Here is an 18624-nt window from a genome sequence, read left to right on the forward strand (position 1 = left end):
ACCAAATCTGACCGCAGGATGTCGTATTTGCTTCATTCTTACATATTGCACCTTTAAACCAAATCATCTTCCTATAGAGGTATTGATTTATAATGAATTAGAACTTTTTTCCTCTCCTATTTTACCATTATTTACTTTTGTCATGAGGACAATAGTTTGCAAAACTGTATAAATACAAATGTTTTTGTGTTAAAACGCCAAATAAAGCAGATGTGATGTATCACCTGTGGACTTAACCTCTCACCTCCATTCAGATTCGCTGTGGGACATTTTCACTGTGCCGTTGTTGACAGTGGAGCTCCTGGGAAATGGCGTGTTTGCGCGTCATGCCGCTGACACCCTTAATGTGTTTTTAATAGCTCCTTCATGATGATGAAAAACGGCCTCGAGTGGCTCTGGACTGGAGGCTTTATGGCTCGGCAGGACCGGGACACTACTGCTGCCGGTGGCCCGCTGCTTTTATGTGGTGGCAAAGACGAGGCCGGTCAGGGTCTTGTAGTTTAATGACAGATGAACATCGGAAGGCTCCGAGCTCTCTGGCTTTCATCAGGAGTACTATAAATGTCTGTTTGTGTGTTTAGTGAGAGGGGGTGGGTCACAGCACTGTTGTTTGTGATGTTGCTGCAGGAGTACCTGGATGTTCTGGGGCGTCCCATGGTGCTGGCCGGGCCTAGAGCGAAGCAAGTGCAATGGACGAATGTCTATCAGGATGCATTGGTAGGTGTCCCACCATCACTCCAGGCCTTGTTGTGATTCTAAACCCATAAAACGCGACCATCTTAATGACGACATGGAAAGATCACCTTACCACAGCCAAATGGCTTTGATTGAATTCTTGCAACCAAGAAAAAAAACTGTCAAAGCTTTATTTTATCCTGTTTCATTAGAGGAAATGAAAATAACTGGCTATTTGCCACTTTTTGAAGTGAAGATACAGGAGCAGCCGCAATAAACAGCTCACTTTAGCTCACTGTAAAGTTTTTAATTAGCGAATAGACTCTTCTGTTTGATTTTCAAGTGTGCAAGTTATTTAATTAGATGTTTGCCTGAAGAATCTGTTTCATCATGACCCTAATTTCTAGACATTGTCATCACCAATAGATAAATCTGGGTTGTTTTATTTATTTATTTATTTTATTTGCTTTTTCTTTTCTATTTTTGCAATTACGAGTTTTCCACAAGAAATAAGTGAAAGCTGCTCTTAATAACAAATAAATATTAAACTAATACAAAAATGTCTTATTCTATTATTTTTATGTAAGAATATTTAAAATGTGGCATCTTCTAATTGGATATGACAGACATTTTTAGATTTTTCTCTATTTTTAAAATTTGCTTTAAACGTGTCTGTGATTAAATGGTGGCTGAATCCGTCACCTGTGCGTGAAATTCAAAATTAATTTCTGACTTTGTTTTTTAGGGTTTGGGTCTTGTCATCACTGGAACGATGCCGGTTTTCAACCTCACGGCAGACAGTGCAAGCTCTCAGGTAAAAATGGAACATACATGACCAGCCTCAGTTTCACTGTTATGTACAAAAATGTTTCTTAGTGGCTGAAACTGTGAAGACACACGAGCAAACAGAGTAGTTTCAGATTTTATTTTCAGTCGTTTCCCTGCTCTCTCCCATCATCAATCATTTGTAACGCCATTCGGCGAGCTGCAGCTCTCCAAGGCAACACCTCCCTCCTCAGGTGACAGCAGGCATCACAACAAGTCTGGGGCATCCACAGAGCAGATGCACCCAGGTGTCAGAGTCCAGAAGCTCAGGATTTAGCCCCACGTTTTTTTTTAGAAGAAGAGGTGCTGCAGCTTCTGGACCCAGCTGAATGGAGAGTGATCAGTCAGGAACGTTGAAGGCATCCTTAGCAGCAATTTGCAGGATTTGGGGATGAATTACTAGCAAATGCTTTTCTTTCACAGAACCAGCTCATCCTGGGAGTTATGGGTGTCGACGTTGCAATCAACGAGATCAAAAAGAAGACGCCGACGTACAGAGTGAGCATGTTGTACTTTCTGTAGCTCTGTCAGGATCTGTTGGATCATGAGTTTTATTTTTTAAATTTCTTGACCTATATTCGGTTTAGCTTGGAGCTAATGGCTACACATTTGCCACTGACCCAAACGGTTACGTGCTGCTGCATCCCAACCTCAGACCAAAGGTAGGACACACACACACACACACACCTGTGCATGTCCCTGCATCTAATCAGTTTCCTGCTTCAGATGTTGAAGCTACATTTGGACGGTATTAATGTTTATCTTCCCCCTCCTTCCTCTCTCTGTTCAGATCATTAACTTCAGGGAGCCCGTGACTCTGGACTTTTTGGATGCAGAACTGGAGGACAGCAACAAGGAGACGGTAAAAACTCAGGCTTAGTGAAAACAGTATGGAACATTTTATTTCTACCACTTTTAGTTTTTCTCCTCACGTATAATGTGTGCCTTCTCACACAGCAGCCTCTCTCTTGCTTTCCAGATCCGTCGACAGATGATTGATGGCAAACCGGGGCAAATCAAAATCAAGACGCTCATTAAGTCAGTTGATGAGGCAAGTCATCAATACATGTGACCCAATCATGATCTGTTTACCGCCTTTTGTGTCCGTAAGGGAAGCCTGATGTTCTGAGCAGTGTGTGGCAGAGTTACTTAATCTCGTCTGTTTGTGGTCGCCAACAGAGATATATCGACGAATCCATTCGAACGTACACGTGGACACCTGTGGAGGGGACAGACTACAGGTAGATACTGGATCATAATGTAGTAAAACCTGAAGCTTTGATTGCTTTATTGGATTAGTTACCTGTCACTGGTCAAAATACAGAAATTACATCAGTTTAGTAGCAAACGCCAAATAATTTCATTGCATTCATGTAATAAATGTTTGGCCAGCACGATACGAATTACACACAGTCTTCCAGGGGAGCTCCATTAAGCCAGGAGGGGGCCTCGTATAGTTTGCCTTGGCCCCTAAAGTGCCTTGAAACGGCCCTGGGTGTGGGACCGAGTCGAGGTGACCTGAATTGTATCAAGTATATAATGATTCCATTCTTAGAATTTTTTACTTCATAAAGTCAAAAAGGTGTAATGGGACAAATAAATCTACCCACAGTTTCCTTTTTAAGCCCTTTGTTTTGTTTTCTTGTTTTTTATTTGACTATTTTCCTGTCCTGTCTGTCTGATCTTCCTGCATTTCCTCTCAATCCTCTAGAAAAACTACTGCCTGGCTTCCTACTTTTTCATCTCGTGTTACTTTTAAGCAGATCAAAGAGATTGAGTCCCGCTCAGTTTGTCGACGTTGTTTTGTCCTTGGGCAAAACACTTAAAGCACCTTGCCTGCTGGTGGTGGTCGGAGGGACCGTGGCATCTGTGCTCAGCAGCCTCGCTTCAGTCAGTGCGCCCCAGGGTAGCTGTGGCCACATTGTAGCTCACCACCACCACCAGCTTGTGTGTGGTGGCGGTGGTGGTGCGGGGGGGATAAACAAGTATATGTGTTGTAAAGTGGCATGGGGGGTTAGAACCTTAAATACAAGCCATTTTTTATTTTGCCATTTCTAAGATCTCACAAAATTTTGAAATATTAATTATTTAATGTTTTCTTATGAATGTGCCTCTTTAACAGAACAGCCGCCCCCCTCTAATGTTAGTCTAGAACCGCCCCTGTGTCAACCATGATCCATTTAGGAAACTTTGTGTACTAAATTATTATGATTCCACTTTTTAAAAAAAAAGCTACATTTGTTTTACTTTTCTTATGACATCCCAGTGAGGTACCTGCTCTAGATCCAATGTTCCTGCTAATGTGTGTTTATTAACTGGTGTGTGTTTGGTTTTAACATCTCTGATTCTCTACATCTGCCTGGTTACCTCAGTCTAGGGTTGGTACTGCCCACTTATAGTGAGAACCATATCAAGGCCAACCTAAGTGACCAGATCCTTCAGGTGCAGTGTAAGTACTCTGGGGATTACCCAGCATCCTCCTCCCTCTCTCTCTCGCTCTCTCTTTCTGTCTCCGACTCCTCTCTCTCTAATATAACCTTACACTCCAATTCAGTCATTTATCGCGGGTTTCCAACATCATCATATGGAGTGTCCAAGGGGATTCGTTTGCCCCACCCTACCCCTCCCTCTGCCCCCCTCCCCCCTTCTCTATGCTCTCTGATAGGCAGGATCATACGGCTCCCGAGCCCCTCGACTCCTCCTCTGCCCCCCTGCTCCCTCCTGTCTTCATGCTGTGCTGTAAAATGGTGATGTTTTTTCTTCACACTGGCTGAAGAAAAAAATAAGTGAACTGACAGAAAGGTGAAAGCTGTGGTTTTACTTGTGTCTCTCAGGAGAAAATAATGGTGACCTTTGTGCTATTATTTTTTGTCATTATTTTTACCAAATGCTCTCGCCTCTTCTCCACCAAAGTAATGATTCTGAAGCGTCTGTGTTAAAAGTATTCTGACTAAGAAACTGTGAAAATATGCATGCTTTTCACTCCTTATGATGAGTTTTATGATTTGGGGGATTTTCTTAGTTTTTTATTTGTGTGAGTTGATTTGATATTTTCTGATTAATTTAATTTATTTCTGTTAGACTGTTTATCAGCTTTGGAATCATTCGACTGATGAACTCCCACATGGCCAGGAATACCGGCTTGAGAATTGTGGGAGTTTGAGTTTTTGTGGGTCTGAACGGGGACACGTGTTGCCTCCTTCATTTTTTATTTTATTTTGTTTTGTGGCCAGACCCTGATACTCCCCTTTTTTTCTTGTGCATTTGATTTATTTCTTTTATTTTAGTGTTTTTGTTCTGTGGTGGGGGTTTTCTCACACTAGTTTTGTCCTTATTGTTTTTATTTCATTTCCTGGATGATTCAGGTTTTTCTTTTCTTCTGTTCCATTTTTTTTTTTGTTTGGTCATGCAAAAAAAGAATGGTTTTGCTCTTCATTTCTTTTTTTCTCTTATGTCTTGTTTGACTTTAATTGGTTTCTTTCTTTCAAGAAAACAATATTTTTATTCAAACGATAATTGAATAAAATATTGTCTGTGATCCCCCCTTCCCACCCGATCCCGTTTCTTTTCTTGCTCACTCCTTCTCTGATGGATCCACACAGTGCCATACACCAAGGGCAAGTATACTCCATATTGGTCCACGTTCCCTTCCCTTTACCCCTTCCTCCTATTGCTTCCTTCTCCTTCCCTCACCTTTTGTCCTAAACCTCCTCCTGCTCCTCCCTCCCTACCCTCACCTGTCCCAGCCTGCTTGCCTTTGTTCCTGCCCGCCATGCCTTCAGGATTTCCTCCCTTTCTTTCCCACTTATCCCTTCTTCTTCCTCCTTTAATCCCTTCTCCTCTTCACCCTCTTGCTGCAGCTCAGATCCCACATCTTTCACAATGGCTCCTCCAGTCCTCGACCTCACCTATCCTCCCTCCCTCATATCTGCTGCTCCAGGAACGAACAAACACAAAACACCATGCATAGCACCCACAGATGTTAGATATCTATGTTTTATGTTAAAACGTGTCGTGTGGTCCCTCCACGTTGTTCCTTCTTCTTCTGTAGAAAGCTTTTAAAGACTTGTGTCCTTTCTATGCCTCTATTTCTCCCACCTCACCATAATTTCTATCTTCTTTCTGTTCTTTTTTCACTCTGTCTTTTTCCTTACAATTCATAAGTGTTTAACTGAATCCCACATTAGATACTCATAGATGCTTTAATTGTTTTTAAGTGCCAAAGTACAGAAAACACACTTAGTAATAAAACAGTAAGAGTTTATAGTTGTTTGTTGAAGCATTTTAATAAAATTGAGAGGTACACACACACACATGCACACACTGGATTACTATCAGTTGTTATAAGTAAAAATGCACCGAATGCATCACCAGGTGACTGGAATCAGCTGTTTAATTTATTTTGGCAGGCTTCACCTGTGAGTGGCACTCGGCTATTAAAAGCAATGTTAGCATTAGCACGCCTTTATTGTAGAGGTGCTTTGCAGCGTCGCAGCACATGTCGTCTGATTTCATGCAGAACAAATCCAAGAAAACCTATTACTGTCAATAAACATTAAAAACTACCTGAATGTGAAACCGATAAAAACTAAAGAGAATACACTGATCTAAACGGGAGAAGAAGGTGTAAGCCGTCCTTTATTAATAATGACAATTGTAAGGTGTTTAATTGTAACATCAAAAGACACAATAGGTCTTATTATAATAGGTCTTATAAAGCTAAAATAAATGAAATAAATTATCTTGGATTTTCTAGAGCTGGTCTTTAATAATCAGGTTCACAGAAAAACCATTTTTACTTAATATTTTAGAAAATGATCAGTTCATTGTTCAGGCTGTAATAGTTTTCTACCCCTATTTCCTGTATTAGCCGGTGATAGAAAATAGAAGGAAAAATGCTCAGTTCAGAGAAGCCTGACAGATCTACATCACTCTGTCACTTAACATTCATGGACTCACCCACCTTGACTCGAGACAGGAAAGGCTGTTGTTGGTTTGGCGTCCAGGAAACAGCAAAAATTGTCTCGACTAGTAGTAGCAGCTAACTGTTAGCATTAACAACTCCACCACATGGCAGAACTCCTCCAGGCTTGTGTTAATTGTGGAGATAAAACATCAACGTTACAGAGCAAACAATCAGTGATAGTGCTGCAGTACTGCTATCCAATCAGAGTTGAGATGTCCAAATATCAGGAAATAAGACCAAATTCTGTGAAGCTACTTTCTTCTCCAACTGACATCCATGTCCTCAAGTTAGCACACCAGAGCTTCTTCCCCCTAGAGAACGACTAACAAGGCATTTGTTCCTGCTACAGTAGAGACCACAACAGATGTATAAAAAATATGAGTACAGTTAATCTTTAACAGGTGCTTGAAATCCTTGAAAATGTGTAAATATAATGGAGTTTAACAAGTAAATGAAGTTGGTAATCGCTCGGTAACATTAACTTTTGTTTTAAACACATAAGATATATTTATGTATCTGTAAATCATAAACGTAAGGTGCTGCAAAAAACTCACCTTAAAAGTGGCTTAGTGTATGACTTTAACCTCTTTGTAGCACATAAGCAGAGGGTTTTTTCAGTAGCGCTAGCTTACGTATTAGCAAGTTATTACATAAGAAAGCATATTTTGGACAAACACAAGATATAATAGTTGTATTTTATCATCATGATCTAATCAGTTATGTTCCAGTTCCTGTAAGACGGTGCTCTGTTTTGTTTTACGTTGTGCAAAACGGAGGATGTTTTATCTTTTTTACTTTCTTGTCAGTCAGTTTTAGGTTTTAGACATAAATTAGAGTTGGCTGACATCATAATCCAGGTCAGATCTTTGCAAGTCCAAAAGTGTAATCGTCTTATAAATCTGTCATCGGTGCATTTTCACTTATAATCTACTTGTATTTTTATTATCGTAGAGTGAATTTGGATCTTTTTGAGTCATGAACCTGCTGAGTAGATATTTCTTTTGTCATTTATTAAACGTTTGTAACAGTTGTGGTTTGTTAGCTGCCGTAGTATGTTGCCTATAGCTGGAAGCGCTGCAGCGTGCAGACTAACCCCACAGGCCTGAGCTGTGTCCTCCCGTCCCAGGTCCGCCCATATCGTCAAGTTTCACGGTGCTGCTCTGCACCACGCCTGACTCCTATGTCGTCCTTCTCTACCCCCTGTCTCCATCAGCTTTTCTCCCACCCCGTCCTCACCCCTCAGACTGTCAGGGGGCACGGCTTAACACTTCCTCAGTAAACCTGACCCTGGATATGCATGGTATTGTGGGCGGAAAACTACCTGGGTACACTATTTCCTGCTGTCTAAATGGATTTTTAATTTGCTCTCTGGACACAGACAGTTGCCGACCTTCATCACAGTCTCATCTGTGTAGGATTGAGTGATGGTTGATATTTTGTGTGCTGGTTTTGTTCCTGGTATTTCAACCAAAGTTGCCCTATGACATGCCCTTCACAATACTATGCACTTCCTCCGATTGTGTGTCTCTCTCTGAGTCCCCTGCCCTGCCAGTCTGAGGGGTGACCTCTTCCATCAGGACCTTCACCCACCTCCCCCTGCAATAGTTTGCCATGTTGATGCCTGCCTGATCTCCACGCACTCAGCACACCCAGTCTGTCTGAGAACTCGCTTTTTGACAAGTCACGTCTGGTAAAGTCAGCTCTCAGACACCCAAAATAAACCCGATTGAAACCAGAAATAATCAGAAACATTTGCTGACAAAGTCCCAAAAAGTCAAACCTAAGATGTGAGTGCTTGGGAATGCAAAGCAGTCCTAATATATATTCAGTCAGGTTGTGTTTTAGGCACCATATTGGCTAACGCTGGTGTTACCATGATACCTCAGTGTTGCTATGGTAAAGTCCCTTCTGCGTCCCTGCACCTCTGAAGAACAGCTGCTGTTTACCCACATCTCCCCACTGCTCTGCCCACTGCTCTTCCTGGATAATCTCCCCTTTCTGTTGCAGATTTTGAGTCACTGCTGCCAAACAGTTTTGAGTCTGAAGGACATGTGTTCATTGCTCCCAGGTAGCCCACTGTGTGTACGCTTGCAGTCGTTGATGGTCATCAGTGTTTGGTGCTGTCTTCACACACTCTGATGCATTCTTATTGCAGTTATTTAAAAAAACAAGTGTTAAAAGTTGCACGACTTTTAGTTTGGTGTTCAGAAATATTTTTTTCAATCTCCTTTTGTGTGTTTTTTTATGAGGATAATCATTATTAATAATCACATGCAGATAACACATTGGATGTGTGCATGCTGATTCTGTGTGGTGCTGCATGTTTGTGTTGCAGAAAAACAAAATCAGTTTTTATGTGCTAATAAAGAGAATTGTAACAAAATATACTTAAAAAAACAACAACAACAAAACAATAGAGTGAATCCACTGCATGTGTCAGTTTTAATAAAACCAGAACATTTGAAGTGCAGCTTCCTTCTTCCTGCCTCTGCTCCATCCTGCTGGTAAACCCACTTATTTTGGAAGCATGCTGCACACTTAAACATCAAGTAACGCCTTCTTCTCCTCTCAGTGTCGTGTGTCCTTCAAGAAAACACAGATGAAGCAGCGTTTTATCGGTGTGCACATCTTATTTTGATCGTTTCCTCGTCCCGTTTCTCAGGGAGTACTGCAACGATCTTGAACTGTCCAACAACAACACAGAGTTCCTGCTCAACTTCATCGCTCTCATGGAGAAGGTCACGCCAGACTCCAAACAATGTGAGTTTCATCCTTGATTACTCAAACTTTACCTTTAAAATGATGTCATGTTGAAAGAACACGTTTTGAACACTTGCTGAACTTAAAATTATGTAAAGCATAACATATTTATAATACAGCACTGAAAATGGACTCTAACATGAACTGTTTACTTGTATTTTAATCATACTTGTGAAAACCTCCAGCTATGTGTGCCTCATGGATGTACTTTACATCTCGGTGCCATTTTTACTGACTAACCTTGACAGAAATGAGCTAAATATTTGTTTTTATGTTTTGTTTTTGTTTGTTGTATTTGAAATTGTAAAAAGCCGTAACTTAGTTCTTAAACCTTTTTTCTATTGTTAAAATTTTGAATGGCGCAGGTTCAGTTACACCAAACATGACCTTTCTTCTCTGTAGACCAAGAGTGATTTGGGACTTCATGTTGTAAGATGCTAAACTAAAGCAAAGTATGCAAAAGTTAATTTATTTAAGTAATTCAAATAAAAGGTGCAACTAATATTTGAGATAGACACGTTACATGCAAGGTCAAAAGGTTCAATATTCTTTAGGCTCAAAGTGTCACACAATCAGCAAATGAATCCAAAACACCTGCAAACAGTTCCTGAGATGGTTTCTCATTCACAACTGAATTACTGAATAAATGGACTTTTGTACCATATTTTATTTTTGGGGTGCCTGCTTAGTAATGCTTTACTTAATATTAACATGGATATTAAGCAGTTGTTAATACTTTATTTAATAGTTTATTCATGCTTAATATTGCGCTAAGTGACGTTAATAAAGAGATTCTTACTGTCAAGTGTTACTGAAGAAAAAACAATTTTCCTTTAATGACCAAAAAGTCAGCTTCCTGGTTTTAATCTCTCGTTATTCTCAGCATTCTGAGAAAAAAAAGACGTGACGTGTGAGTCTTCATCTTCTCTCAGGTGACAATTTGCTCCTTCACAACCTGATCCTGGACACCGGCATCATCAGGCAGCTGGTGGAGAAAGTGTGGAAGAACAAAGATTTGAATACGTGAGCTTTAGAACTTGTTTTGTCAGATTTATTCTGCGTGGCGAGCATTTAGACTGAAAGGATGTTTCTGTCTCCTGACATTCAGATACGGATTTCTGGCCGTGTTTGCGGCGACAGATGGAGGCATCACGCGCGTCTTCCCAAACAAGTGAGTGCTCTCTGTCAGTATTGTTGTTTCTCGGCTACAGCTGCTTTTCTTCTACCTTTTCTCACACTGTTCGTTTTTAAGGTGGCAAGTTGTGATGAAGTGAGTGCGATAAGCTCAGGAGGAAGCTTGTACGTTAGGAATTTACGATGCTGGTTTCTCTGGTCTTAAATCTTTTTAGGGCTGCAGAAACCTGGGAGGAAGACCCTGAGCCGTTTAATGCCAGCTATTACCGCCGCAGCCTTGACAACAAGGGCTACATCTTCACTGCGCCGTATCGATCAGGTGACCAGTGTTTGAGTGTATGCCTTAAAAACGACATGGCTCTTTGTTTTTAACCCCTCCTCCTATCACGCTTCTCCGTTTGTGTCTCACAGGCGGCGGGGAGCTGCTGAACCCAGAAAACGACACTATTGGTGTTCTGGTCAGCACAGCTCTGGATATTACGATAGGAGGGAAGACCATCAAACCTGCAGGTCTGAAACTGAAGTTTAAACTAATTAGTTAATGATTCAAATTTGGATTTCATAATTACACTGATATCATTTAGTTACCGTATTAAATTGTTTTGCCCATTTATTTTGTGTTTTAACTTTTCTCATGCATTTGTGTGTGTGTGTGTTTCTTAATGAGGTTTTCTACTAATTATACTTTTGCTCAGTTGTTGGGGTGAAATTAGACCTTGAAGCCTGGACTGATAAGTTCAAGATTCTTGCCAGCAATCACACAGACAACCGTCAAGGCTCAAATATGGTAAATCTAATTCTGTTATGGGATATTTTATGGGCTCTGCAGTGTTGTGAAAAAGTATTTCCACCCTTATAAACTGCTTTTTTTTTCTTAAAATATTTCAGTTTTTACTTGTGTAAATCTGAAATGCAGGTTTTGAAACATGGTTTTTAATGCTATTGTTTACATCTGGGTAATAGCGTACATCCACACAATGCTGGAAAGCAAAAGGACCCTCTGCAGCTGCTATCCAGACCTGTATCTGTGTGATTTAAGCTAAGAAGATAAAACCTAGAGATTTAGAGATTACTATTTTGATCATATAGCACATCTTTGTGCAGATGATCACAAAGAAATATCTCAAAGCCAGCAACGTTTAGCGCAAAACGTCCAGATTCGTTTAAAATGGCTAACAAGCTCAGAACTAGCGGCTAGTACAGGGCCATCTTCAATCTATGATATATACAATTATTTAAATAACGCGCCTGGACGCCTTCTGCATATTTTATCACCTGGAAACCTGTAAAACTTTATGTTACCATCCGTCTGTCATGTGCTTGTGCAGCGCTACATGTGTAAACTATGCAGATAGATTTTATTTTGCTGCAGTTTAGTTCTATTTATTGACAACTAACACATAAAAACAACGATGGTCAATGGGGATGCGCCGTCTTCTTGCCCTCCAGCCAGAAGCTGGGGGCGGGATCTTGAGCGTGTAACATCATGTGCCAAGTGGTCTATAGCAAATCTACAGAACAAGCTAGGTTTTAAACACAAACATGGTCACATAACACTCACCCCTCCCCTCGGTTATCTTCCCTACCCGAGAAGCTTCTGCCGTAACTGCAAACCCACATTGCAAACGAGATAGTGCTTAACACCAGTCACCATTTTCTAGGTCCAAACATCTTCTGTTGTCAGTGGCCTCAAATGGCATTTTACTTTTGTGACTTTTTTTTCCCCTAAAGTTGAAGTGGTATTCAGCCGGCTGGTTCTCCTTCTCTGATATTATTGAGTGGAGAACCTCTCACACCAGTAGTGTTTTGTTGCTAAACACGTGAGTGCGTAATGAATGGAGGACCTAGGGAAGGGCAGAAGAGCAGCAAGACCGACAGTCCAATAGTTATTTTCTGTCCGAGCCGTGTTATTGGCAGAGATTTTTAGACAAATGCAATAGAACCACTTTATTCTTTTATTTTCATTTTTTCATTTTTTAATTTCCACAATAGATTTACAATTGTAATATGTTAAAATGTTGTTAAGAGGCATGAAAAAAAAGGTTTTCCAAATTTGCTCTTGCAACTTTAAAGGGGACCAATTATTAAAACATCCTTTCTGTTGCCATGTGGGTCTCTACTGCCTCTAGAAACACTCCAAGTGCTGGAAAAAAATCCATCCATATGTTTTTTGTCAGTATTTGATTTTAGGAGTAATGTGCCTAAAACAAGCCGTTTAGAAAAGTCCCCATTTGTGATGTCACAAATGAGGAAATTAGAACAGAACCACTTCTCACATGCAAGAGAACGCTTCTGCTGGAGGGGCAGGTGGATCCACCTTTTTGCATTGGGCTGGGCTAGTTTGGACAGCTTTGTTCTCTAATTTGATAAAGTGACAAAAAGATAAACCAAGAAATCTGTAAGGGGGCAGATACTTTTCCACAGCCCTGTATGTTATGTATTTATGGGGCAACGTGTGTGCTGCTCTCTACAAGTCTAATTCAACGTGTGTGCTGCTCTCTACAAGTCTAATTTACTAACTCACTCTTTTCTGTGACAGTGTGGACCAAACAGGGTCTGTGAGATGGACTGTGAGGCCAACAGTGAAGTAAGCATTAACAGACTTTTATAAACCTGTGCACAACTGGAACATCTGCATCAAAGCTCTGTTCGCCCATTCACTTAACCTCCAGTTAATAATTCACATCCGTGTCTGTGTGCAGGACCTCTTGTGCTATTTAGTAGATGATGGTGGATTCCTGATCATGTCCAATCAGAAGGAACACTGGAACGAGGTTTAATAAAATGCAATGAACTTGTTATTTTTTACAAATTTACTGTTTTCCTTTTTTTTAAACCAACCCCAGTCTGAGCGTTGTTCCTTGTTTCCATAGGTGGGAAAGTTCTTTGGTGTCGTCGACCCCAACTTGATGTACGCTCTTTACAACAACTCCTTCTATAAACGCAAGCAGTCGTTTGATTATCAGTCAGTGTGCGAACAGATGCAGAACAGCGAAGCTGGAGCTGCACCTAGAGGAGTGTTTGTGGTAAGAAGACAACTCTAATGATCAAGAGTCCTTGTCACTTTTTAGAAAGTAGCTGTTGGCTTATCCTAAAAAAATCCAGGATTATTTATAACGCTAAACTGAAACACTCAGCAGGAACATTTAGTGTCCGGCTCTTGGAAATAAGTGTTTCTGTGTTTTAAAGGAGTAATATGTAAGAAGGAAGTAGGGACAACATCTTGTGGTCAAACCTGGTTACTTCAGGTCATTTTTTAAAGCAAACAATTACTCTCACTGCTGTTCTGGGCGTTTCATGGCTGTTGACAGTTATGGATCTGCGCCAGAAGATTCTAGCTTGCTCATGGATGGAGTATTTTCGGGGGGGGGGGGGGGGGGCATATGTCTCCCCCGCTTTTTACCCTCCAAAACTAATATTACGTTATATTAAATAAACACTGGTTGAGCACTAGGACCAAGCAAAAACAACCACTTGTGTTGAAGCCTGTTTCCTATTAGAACCATCCATAAGGTCATCTAATGGCTCTGCTTGTACTTACTAACATTTGATTGGCCGTTCCTGCCACCTGTGTACTTGACAGTTCTGCATTCCTGATATTGCATAGAAGAGCCTATAGGCTGTAGTTTTGCTGGACTCCCGCTCCGTGTACAAGCCCAGCGCCGCTCCCTTTTGTGGATTTCAGGACCTCTGACAGGTCCTCAGCCAGGCTGGCCTCTCCACCTCTGCCTGTTTTCTGTGTCTCCGCTGCAAGTCATCAGCTAACGAGATAAATTAGATAAATTAAAAGACAGTATCTGCTAGACTTCTGAGAGAGAATTCCCGCCGACAAAGCAGATTTCCTCTCCTCGGTCATATATCCCCCCCCCCCCCCCCCCCCCCCCCCCCCGGCAAAACTATGACCATGATTGAGACATTATACTTTTTTGTGATAGTTTCACTGTAGAATTCTTACATATTGCTCCTTTAAGTAAATGACTGTGGCTGCTTCTCCTTACCAGATTGTTGGTTACCTGAAAAGTTGTAGTGCAATAAAATTCCCACAGAACATTTTGTTTTAAAAGAAAAACGTGATGAAATAATGACTAGATGAAGGTGTGCTAAATCAGTTGAAAACCTAATCGGTCTTGTATTGTTGTTCTGTATGTCTGTAGCCCACAATAGCAGATTTTGTGAACCTGGCCTGGTGGACTTCAGCTGCTGCATGGTAAGATTAGAAATGCTAAACAAGGGCCTCCTAGTGGAGATAAAACAGTAATGTTGCAAAGCAAGAAGAGTCAGTGGTAGAGTTGTGTTGCTGTTAGCCAATCCGAGGGGAGATGTCCAAATATCAGGAAATTAGACTCCAAACCCTGCCATCTGAAGCTACTTTCTCCTACAGCCAACTTCTACTTCCTCAAACAGGCGCACCAGAGTTTTTTGCCCGAGACTCAGACTTACAAGGAATTCATTCATACTAGAGACACCAGCAAATGTAAGCATATGAGTAAAGTTGACCTTCAAGGCTGGAGAAAATGAATCTAAATAAAAGAAAGGAAAATGGAAACAACAAAGGCGTGCCATGGTCAGACTAATTGAGCATATATGGTCTATGTATGGAGAGGAAGGAGCGGGTGTGAATTGGACATGGATATTTTCTGATGCATAAAGGTTTTCTTTCAAAAACAACTAAATATATATTTTCCAATCAGACATTTTGTTTGAGTGAAAACAAATATTTTATTGTTAAAAACATTTATTTTGTCCATGTTGACGAATAAAAAACTAAATAAACTCAATATATGCTGTTCCTGTACCTCTTCTCATGTACTTCTCTTGTCTCTGTAGGTCCTTGTTCCAGCAGCTTTTGTATGGTTTGGCTTATCACAGCTGGTTTGCCACAGGTAGGTTAAACATTTCACTAGGGATGCACTGAAAATGTGAGAGGCACCTGGCTGCAGACCTCCACTGTCAGGCTGCTTCCGGTGGAGGCTCCACTGTCAGGACAACCGCCACTGTCAGGACGGGAAATGCACAGGACACATTACAAAATAAAACAGCAAACATACTTATGCTTGCAATTGATAGGTTTCAATATAAAATATTACGTAAAATCTAACTATTATTTCTCTATAGTTCATTTGTAGTTGTCATTTAACATACTTACAGTTGTAATTTTTCAGAATGAATTAACGAATGGCCGGGGTAGGTTTCAACATAAAACGCTAACATACTTCTGGTCGTCATATTTCTAAATAAAATCCCAAATGCTGTTTCGGTTGAATCGCTCTCCTCAGAAACGCATTCATTTTTTTTATATTACGTCTTAGATTATGACAGAATTTATCATAATGACCACGTTGTGCAACAGTAAAGGAAAACACACAACAAAAATGACAAACAAAACTAAGGTTTACTAAATAAATGACAACTATATATGAACTATAGAGAAATAATCGATAGATTTTACGTAATATTAAAAAATAAATGCGTTTGTGAGGAGAGCGATTCAACCGAAATCCGTCCTGACTGTGGCGGTCGTCCTGACAGTGGAGCCTCCACCGGAAGCAGCCTGACAGTGGAGGTCTGCAGCCAGGTGCTCTTGGAAAATGTGGCCACCGAAAATCTTTGGTCGAAAATTACCCAAAAATGCATTTTCAGTTTTCGTCCGAAACACCTAAATCACAGAAACAGCACGACTGAAACAGACGGGCAGGTGAACCCCGTTTTAGGGTCATCTCTGTGCTAAATAAATATATTCATGGTTTTGTAACTGATTTGTTGCAGTGCCTTGATTTTAGTGAGGTTAGTACACATCATAGCCGTGAATACTGTGGTTCTAATTATTGACATAATTATTTCTTTCCGTTTTCGGTTTTTCGGCCAAGGATTTTCATTTCGGTGCTTCCCTACATTTCACCGTTTGGGATATTTTATCAGCAGCTTTGTTCTGCATGTGCAGAACCTGGTTTCTGATCAGGTGCATCTAAGCCATCTCTGTGCTCTGCTGATGTTGCAGATGAGGTGGACGCAGAGGGTGCTGAGCCAAAAGAGAGGAGTTGTGTTATGATCCAAACCCAGTACTACTTCAGCAATCTCAGCAGCTCCTACAACATTCTTCAAGACTGTGGCAACTGCTCCAGGTTGCTGCAAAATGCAAACAATCACGCATAAACACACAAATAACATCAAAGAGCTGCAGAAGCACTGCTGGCTATAAACCTGCATCATTTTGTTTCTTTCTTTCTTTATGAAATGGTCATAATATTGGCTAAATGAGCCTTGTAAGGCTGTCTCAGAAATCTTACTGATCCATTAGCAAATGAGTGCAAGAGTCAATAAAGCAGAGGTTGTCAAATTAGCTCTTTCTCTCTCTCTCTTTGCATGTGTGTATCTCTCTCACTGTGTCTCTCTTTCACTCTGTGTGTGTGTCTATCTCTGTGTGTGTGTGTCCGTGCCCCCCCCTCTCTCTCTCTCTCTCTCTCTCTCTCTCTCTCTCTCTCTCTCTGTGCGTGTGTGTGTGTGTGTGTGTGTGTGTGTGTGTGTGTGTGTGTGTGTGTGTGTGTGTGTGTGTGTGTGTGTGTGTGTGTGTGTGTGTGTGTGTGTGTGTGTGTGTGCGTGTGTGTGTGTGTGTGTGTGCGTGTGTGTGTGTGTGTGTGTGTGTGTGTAGGCTGTTTCATGCCAAGAGGATAAACAACACCAACCTGCTGTTTGTGGTAGCAGAAAAGCTGCCATGCACCTCCTGTGAGATAGAGATGCTTTCCCAGGATGAAGAAGAGTGTATCCTTTTACATGTGCAAAAGAATAAATGAAATACATTTTTAGTTTGTTTCATTTTTTTTCCTTAAAGGAGTGATAATTTAGTCATGGAAGAAAATCCATGTGAAGAACTAGCGATGGCACGCTATCGAAAAGGACCCTCCACCTGTTTTGACAATAACAACACTGTGAGACTTTCAGATATTATCAGTGTCAGCAGTTACTTTGATTTTCAAAAGCAGGTTCAGCATTAAAAGAATTTTATAACTCAAAACTGCATTTACCTTGTTGTTGAACGTTGGCAGCAAGGGGTGTTTAATAATGGGCCATGCTAAAAAGTCTGTGCAGTCTCTGACCAGCTTGCCTATGTAAATTAGTCATTTTAATGGTCTCAGCTTAACAGTTTAGTCTGAGCAGAGCTGCAATAAAACGTTCTAGGAGCTGTAGCCGACTTAGACACAACCCTTTAAAGGTGTTTGCTGAGAAACCATTTTTCATTGATTATTTCTGATTATAATATCACTCTGAGTTTTTTATGCAGGCTGAACATGAAAATAGTCTAGGATTTGAAAAGCCTGACAGATCTTTTGTTACAGACAGATCACACTGTTACTTCACATTCATGGACTCACCCATCTTAACTCATGACAGGCTGTTGTTGGTTTAGCATCCAGAAATCAGAAAATTTTCTTTCATAATTTTGATGAAGATTGCTTTCATGCAATATTAACCCTACCAATAATTGTATTCAATTAATTCTTCAACTATATCTTCTTTCTTTCAAAATGTCAAAAAATGACAGATCTGAGGTTTGGTTTTTGAGATATTTTTGTTTGTTTGGAACTCATTGAAATAGTTGTCATATTTTGCACAGATAATGTTTAAAGTTGAAGTATGCATGAAATGTGTTATTTACCTAAAATATTTAGGTTTTCTTTTTTATTTAATTAATGGGGGATACCACATATATTGGTATTGGTTTATATCAGTATTGGGAATTTAGAGTTAGACTATATCAGTATATTGGTAAAATGTTGATAATGAACAATCTCTAATTGGTTACAAATATTAAATAAATGTCGAGATATTTTAAATCAAATTACAATGAAATAACATTATTACACTTTTGCAGATTTATTTACATGAAAGCTATTGACTTCATTCTGAGACCAAGAACAACGTTGCTAATTTAGCATCTTTGCCACCACCCCTAGCAATTCTGTCAACAAAGCAATTAGAAGAAAATCAAGTGATTTATTCTAGATTTACTGGTACATGTATGTGAAAGCACACAGTGTTGTGACTCTTCTCAATGAGCAGCTGATGCTGTCATTGGTCTGTTCCACCTCCCAAAGCTCTCACAGGCAGCCCAGTCCTTGTGAGATTTTAACTTCTCAGCATCTTAAACTGCAAACGAGCCAACGCCATCTTTGTTTTTTCACTCAGTCGCAGTAACATCCTGCCGACCAAACCGGTAGAGCGCTGTGATTAGCAAGACACGAGACTGTTCGAGCCAATGATCCTGC

The 18624-nt window shown here is 40.5% G+C and overlaps 1 protein-coding gene across 4 annotated transcripts in view; it reads left to right on the plus strand.

Annotated features, from left to right (window-relative positions):
• cacna2d2a (calcium channel, voltage-dependent, alpha 2/delta subunit 2a) overlaps positions 1-18624 on the plus strand; it is a 214157-nt gene that overhangs the window by 189710 nt on the left and 5823 nt on the right. For 3 of the 4 annotated variants that reach the window (XM_070549925.1, XM_054730345.2, XM_070549927.1), the window contains 24 exons: positions 628-717; positions 1421-1489; positions 1924-1998; positions 2088-2162; positions 2291-2362; positions 2480-2551; positions 2680-2741; positions 3873-3949; positions 5103-5117; positions 8474-8534; positions 9129-9226; positions 10159-10249; positions 10335-10397; positions 10576-10679; positions 10772-10870; positions 11056-11147; positions 12900-12947; positions 13063-13134; positions 13234-13386; positions 14515-14567; positions 15188-15243; positions 16359-16482; positions 17010-17119; positions 17204-17286. In XM_070549925.1, coding sequence (XP_070406026.1) covers positions 628-717; positions 1421-1489; positions 1924-1998; positions 2088-2162; positions 2291-2362; positions 2480-2551; positions 2680-2741; positions 3873-3949; positions 5103-5117; positions 8474-8534; positions 9129-9226; positions 10159-10249; positions 10335-10397; positions 10576-10679; positions 10772-10870; positions 11056-11147; positions 12900-12947; positions 13063-13134; positions 13234-13386; positions 14515-14567; positions 15188-15243; positions 16359-16482; positions 17010-17119; positions 17204-17286 — 1914 coding nt within the window. The remainder of the gene's footprint in view (positions 1-627; positions 718-1420; positions 1490-1923; positions 1999-2087; positions 2163-2290; positions 2363-2479; positions 2552-2679; positions 2742-3872; positions 3950-5102; positions 5118-8473; positions 8535-9128; positions 9227-10158; positions 10250-10334; positions 10398-10575; positions 10680-10771; positions 10871-11055; positions 11148-12899; positions 12948-13062; positions 13135-13233; positions 13387-14514; positions 14568-15187; positions 15244-16358; positions 16483-17009; positions 17120-17203; positions 17287-18624) is intronic. The other variant, XM_070549926.1, reaches the window with a different exon arrangement.

The sequence above is a fragment of the Nothobranchius furzeri genome, chromosome 3 (assembly GCF_043380555.1).
Source record: "Nothobranchius furzeri strain GRZ-AD chromosome 3, NfurGRZ-RIMD1, whole genome shotgun sequence".
Lineage (NCBI taxonomy): Eukaryota > Metazoa > Chordata > Actinopteri > Cyprinodontiformes > Nothobranchiidae > Nothobranchius > Nothobranchius furzeri.